Below are 6,000 nucleotides of genomic sequence, written 5' to 3'. Positions count from 1 at the left end.
CGACAGTCAGCCTCACAGTTCTGAGGACCGGGGTTCAATTCCCGGCCCCGCCTGTGTGGAGTTTGCATGTTCTCCCCGTGCTGCGTGGGTTTTCTCCAGGCACTCCGGTTTCCTCCCACATCCCAAAAACATGCATGGTAGGTTAACTGAAAACTCTAAATTGCCCGTAGGTGTGAATGTGAGTGTGAATGGTTGTTTGTTTGTATGTGCCCTGCGATTGGCCGGCAACCAGTTCAGGGTGTACCCCGCCTCCTGCCCGATGATAGCTGGGATGGGCTCCAGCACGCCCGCGACCCTAGTGAGGAGCAGCGCCTCAGAAAATGGATGGATGGATATTCAAGTTTAGCAATTTAAATTGAAATATAAATGACTGGCCGTCACGGTGGGTGACTGGTTAGCACATCTGCCTCACAGTTCTGGGGACCGGGGTTCAAATCCGGGCCCCGCCTGTGTGGAGTTTGCATGTTCTCACCGTGCCTTGGTGGGTCTTCTCCGGGCACTCCGGTTTCCTTCCACATCCCCCCAAAAAATGCGTGGTAGGTTGATTGAAGACTCTAAATTGCCCGTAAGTGTGAATGTGAGTGCAAATCGTTGTTTGTGCCCTGCGATTGGCTGGCGACCGGTTCAGTGTATCCCGCCTCCCGCCCAAAGATAGCTGGGATAGGCTCCAGCAGCCTGCGATCCGCATGAGGATAAGCGGTAAAAAAATGGATGGATATAAATGACTCAAATTCAGTTCCTGCTGGCAAATATTTCAGCCCATACTTGGGCTTTGGAGCCAGAGGGTCATAGGTTCGAGTACTGCTCCAGACAAAAACGTAAAAATGGCAACGAGTTGTTGGAGAGATGGTAGTCTGCTTGCGATGTGCCCTTGCGTGCCCCCACCGCTCCAGCTGAAGTGGTACAGCACCTTTTGCGCGTCTCTTTCACTTTTGGAACACAAAATATAAAGCTAAGTGTACGTTGAATTTCCCTTGATTGTATTGTTTCCCCGTGTGTCACGGTATCAAATCGTAACCATATGCAATTCTCCGTCATAATGTGTGACCATTCATAACAATGTCTAATAAAAGTATGTTACAGTGTGTTACAATGTGTTATTGTGTGTAACAATAGGTTATATTGTGTCACTGTGTGTAACTAACGGTATGTAATAGTGTGTTTCTGTATCGATGACTATGCTGCAGTGTGTTACCATTAAAAAAAAAGTCTCATGAAAGTAGGTTACAGTGTGTAACAGTGTGTTACATTGCGTTACAGTGTATAAGTATGTTTGTTGTGGCACCCTATTGTGTAATGATACGTTTTAATCGCTATGCGTAACGGTATATAACACTGTTTTACCATATACAAATTAATGTCATAGTGTGTTACAATTCATAACAATGTCATACAAATGTTACAGTGTGTAATGACGCATGTACACATAACATTCCCCAACATGCACACTTGAAGTTCTTACGTTGAAGACCAGGTAAAGCATCGATGCGTCTCGCTCCTCTCTTCAGAAAGACCGGTGCAGAATAAACAAGCCGACTCACGGCATATTGAAACTACAGGGAGTAACAGGGAGACAGGCAGGTTAGAGTCACTGTGACGACCGTGTTTGTGCATAAGCATTACCTGGTGGGGGCTGCAGGTGAAAGAGTATGTGTCGTTGGGAGCTTTTTGGGCAATGGCTGTCAGGTTGACTAGGACCCCCTCGATCTCCACCACACACACATAAGGCGCCTTGTCCTACACACACACATAAACACACACAATTTAATTGTACAATAATACCTCGCTATATTGTGGTTCACTGATTGCCAATTCAGTGCAACGTAGATTTTTTATTTTTTTTGGGTCAGGGTAATGTGGTTACTCAAATGCACATATCTGATACAGTTAGCTTTATTGGCTTTATGATTCTAATGTGGCAGCAATGAATCACATAACGTCGATTGGGCTCATATTCTTAGCAGAAAAAGAAACCTTACTGAGTAATCTCAACTCATACATTTGGTACCTTAGCCAGACGAATAACTAATGTGGACACTCATAACAATATCGACAGTAACAAATACAAGCAAAGACCAACGTTTAGCTTGATTTTCTTCAACTACAGTACTGTAGTACTACAGTACTGTAGTTGAAAACATCACTGCAATGAATTCTGGGTTCCCATAATGCTTTTTGCTGACTACATTGCCAGGGCGGTCAGTGTAAGGAAGGATGCCAATGTTTAAGGCAAGAAATCGCCTGTTCACTCATGTCGGCATGGGCTGTTGTTCACGTCAATCTGCAGAGCACACCCGCCTTTCATAGGTATTTGTGTAGCGTGTGTGGATGCTGACCTCAAATGGACAAACAACATACCTGCACCTCTATAAAGTATCACATATTGACATTGAATTGCATATATGAAACTTATCCATCCATCCGTTTACCATACCGCTTATCCTCACTGGGGTTGCGGGGCTGCACCCTGAACTGCTTGCCAGCCAATCGCAGGGCACATATAAACAAACAACCATTCACACTCACATTCACACCTACGGACAATTTAGAGTCTTCAATTAAGCTACCATGCATGTTTTGAGTCCCAGGAGATAATCAATGCAGGCACGGGGAGAAAATGCAAACTCCACACAGGGAAGCTGGATTTGAACCCGGGACCTCAGAAATGCGAGGCGGATGTCCTAACCAGTCATTCACTATGGCGCCTATATGAAATTAATGAATTAGTATAATAATATAATAAATAATTGGTCAATACTTTGCAGATTTCATTTATTGCAGGGGCGGGTGTGGGCAGGGGTGGGGGTGGGGGTGGGGGTGGGGTGTTGTGCTCTGGTGCCCATGTGAAGGATGTCTAGGGTGGCATCCTCAGCGTTGCTTTTTCTCACCTTGAAGATGTCCAAGTTGTGGGCCTTCAGAACAACAGTACTTGTCAGGCCCACCGGAACCAAGGCAGAACTCTGAAGGCCGAACACCTGAGGACACTGACCTGGACCAGTAGAGTCCTGAGGACAGACAGTAAACACAGGCTCAGAGACAGACAAGTGGTCAGACAAATAAAGTGACCCAGAAAGCTTGATATACAGACTGATACACAGGTAGACAAATAGACTGACTCAGACAGACAGGTAGAAAGATAGATAGACAGAAACAGATGTCCAGGAAGACAGACAGACTGCTAGAAAGACAGATAGACTGGTAGCTAGATCGACAGACAGGCAGACATGCTGATAGATAAATAAACCAACTCAGACAGAGAAGTTGATAGATCTGTAGCAAGGTGGGGAGACGGAGAGGTAGACAGACTCACTTTCTGGGTGAGGGTTGTGTGTTCATTAGGACACTGGTCGTGGTGCGTACATTGCTGGTCCAGAGGACACCAGTTACACTTCCACACACTGACGACACACGCAAGACACCTGAAACATATCATCTTTATCATCCTCCTCAGCTTCACTGCTAATTACAGTACTGTAAACAAATACACCTATGAGTTGTAGTGTGATACTGTGTGTATCTGTTTGATAAATTAGCTTGTGTAACAGTATGCTGCATTATGTTGTTGTGTGTAACAAATGCAACAGTACCGTATGAAAGGCTTCATAGCGTGTTGCCATTCATAAAAATGTCATGAAAGTATGTTAAAGCCTCAATTACTGGTAACCTTATATTGCTCAGTGTTTTTTGAATGTCTTTATGTCTCAAAAATGTTCTCTGTCAATTGAATGTCTGTTGTCGTACTAGAACGGCTCCAACTACCAGAGACAAATTCCTTGTTTGTTTGTGACATACTTGGCAAATAAAGATGATTCTGATTCTCATTCTGAAAGTATGTTACATTGTGTCACTGTATGTACAGGTAATGGTATGTAACAAGGTGTAACAATATACAAGTCTATTCCTAACAATGTACAGTATTATGGAAGCATGTTACAGTGTGTAACAATGTGTTACAGTGTTTAATGTGTCACTGTGCTGTGATCACAACATCTATGATCACCTGGTGAAGGGAAACTCCAGAACGCCTCTTTCGTCTATAATCACTTCATACAACAAATACCATGTATGAATGGATGTTTTATGTCTTTATGTTGTAGAGGACATGCCACGAAAAAGATGCCACCCGGCACCCCAGCCGCGCACTACCGCCGCTCCCCGCCGAGGTAGACGATAACTGCTAGTGAGACGCAACGTCACACGCAGACTCTAATTGAATCAATGCCTTAAACCATCAAAAACAAGACACAGACATTTGCTTTGCCATGCCGACGCTAAGTGAATCACGGCTGCCTGGTGCTTCAAAGCGGAGACCCAAGGATGCCGAGTTCGCCCCCGGACGCTAAGTTAAATAACTCCCCGTCAGTCGAAGGAGCACACCAACAAAGGCGCCTCCACTCTGTTGAGTACCACCACTTGGGATTTGGAACAGGCAACAGCGACACCCACAGGCGACGGAACGTCACTACAGACATGGGTTCATAAGACAGTCTGTGACTCGACTGGGAGTTAATATTTTACGAACTTTACATGAACGCCACTAGTGACTATATTGCTGCAAACTTGAATGTCTAACGTCGAATATGTTGTTAATTACACCAGATGAAATGTTCCACCCCACACCACAAATGTCACATGGAAAATTGTAATGTTCTCCACACCACATAACGTTTGAAATATTCATTAAAGGTATGAAAGAGGATGACCGTGCAAGGTGAGGAAAATGTCTCGTTATCTTAAATCCAATAATATTTTATTCCACAAAATAATCCTAAAATGGAAAATGACGCCAAAAGGCAGTCCAGCCCCTCTTGTGTTCGCGAAGGTGGTAGAAAAGGAGGGGGGGGGGGGTGAAGGTGAACCCCCATCCCCCCTTTTTGTCCCGGAGCAGGGACCAGTTGAGAAGCTTTTGGGAGTTTTGGGGGAGACGTTTTCCTTTGGTCTCACCCCGACCAACTTGCTGACGACCGGGCCAGGCAGGACGCCCACCTCACACGAGGTGGCAAGGACACATCGGATGATCCCCGGCTGCAGAGCCTCCTGCAAGCGCTCCGAGCCACCCTGCTTGGGGGCCCGAGCTCAGTCCGAGCGAACGGAGGCGGACGCAACGAGACCGCTCCGAACGTCTGGCAAACAGAGACACCCGAGAGACGTCCTGCCTGGGAACTCGTTGGCCTCCTGCTTTTCCTCCTTTTTTCCTTCCTCCATTCCGTCGAATCCACCTGTTCCCGGTGCGGACCGGGCCTGCCGAACACTCGGGAGCCTGAATCGCCTGCCTCAAGCATGTTCCAGACACGTAAATCCAACATTGCGGTCTACTAAAAGTACAGATTAGTGCATATTTGGGTTTATATAACGAGAACAGGAGTCCTCAGCTATACGCATTCACTACACGGCCATTCGGCGTACAGTATGTGTTGTTTAAGGTACCCTATCTTGGGTCATGATGTGTCTCCATGTGTAACACTATGAAACAGTTTGTTGCTGACATAGGGTGTTAAGATTGATAACAAATTCATAAAATTAAGTTACCGAGTGTAACAATGTGGTATACTGAGTACTGTTACATGGTGTGTAACGGTATGTAAAAGTGTGTTACCGTATGCAAGTTTACAGTGGGTACGGAAAGTATTCAGACGCCCTTAATTGGAATCACTTCACAAAGTGATTAGTTCCTTTCTTAATTCAATTGAGCTCAGCATCCATCCATCCATCCATTTTCTGAGCCGCTTCTCCTCACTAGGGTCGCGGGCATGCTGGAGCCTATCCCAGCTGTCATCGGGCAGGAGGCGGGGTACACCCTGAACTGGTTGCCAGCCAATCGCAGGGCACATCGAAACAAACAACCATTCGCACTCACAGTCATGCCTACGGGCAATTTAGAGTCTCCAATTAATGCATGTTTTTGGGATGTGGGAGGAAACCGGAGTGCCCGGAGAAAACCCACGCAGGCACGGGGAGAACATGCAAACTCCACACAGGCGGGGACGGGGATTGAACCCC

At 46.1% G+C, this 6,000-nt stretch overlaps 1 protein-coding gene across 5 annotated transcripts in view; it reads right to left on the bottom strand.

Moving 5' to 3' along the window:
• The window catches only part of plxnb3 (plexin B3), a 170,511-nt gene that overhangs the window by 55,670 nt on the left and 108,841 nt on the right, over positions 1-6,000 (bottom strand). For all 5 annotated transcript variants that reach the window (XR_009784597.1, XM_061747936.1, XM_061747945.1 and 2 more), the window contains exons 10-13: positions 3,311-3,419; positions 2,889-3,005; positions 1,624-1,737; positions 1,463-1,553 (exon numbers count right to left, since the gene is read on the bottom strand). Coding sequence is in view for 4 of the 5 variants with exons in the window: in XM_061747936.1 (XP_061603920.1) it covers positions 1,463-1,553; positions 1,624-1,737; positions 2,889-3,005; positions 3,311-3,419 (431 nt within the window). In the remaining variant the exon portion in view is untranslated. The remainder of the gene's footprint in view (positions 1-1,462; positions 1,554-1,623; positions 1,738-2,888; positions 3,006-3,310; positions 3,420-6,000) is intronic.

Source organism: Phyllopteryx taeniolatus, chromosome 1 (genome assembly GCF_024500385.1).
Source record: "Phyllopteryx taeniolatus isolate TA_2022b chromosome 1, UOR_Ptae_1.2, whole genome shotgun sequence".
Taxonomy (NCBI): Eukaryota; Metazoa; Chordata; class Actinopteri; order Syngnathiformes; family Syngnathidae; genus Phyllopteryx; species Phyllopteryx taeniolatus.
Note: the sequence above shows the minus strand (reverse complement) of the source record. Positions and strands in the feature narration are given on the sequence as shown.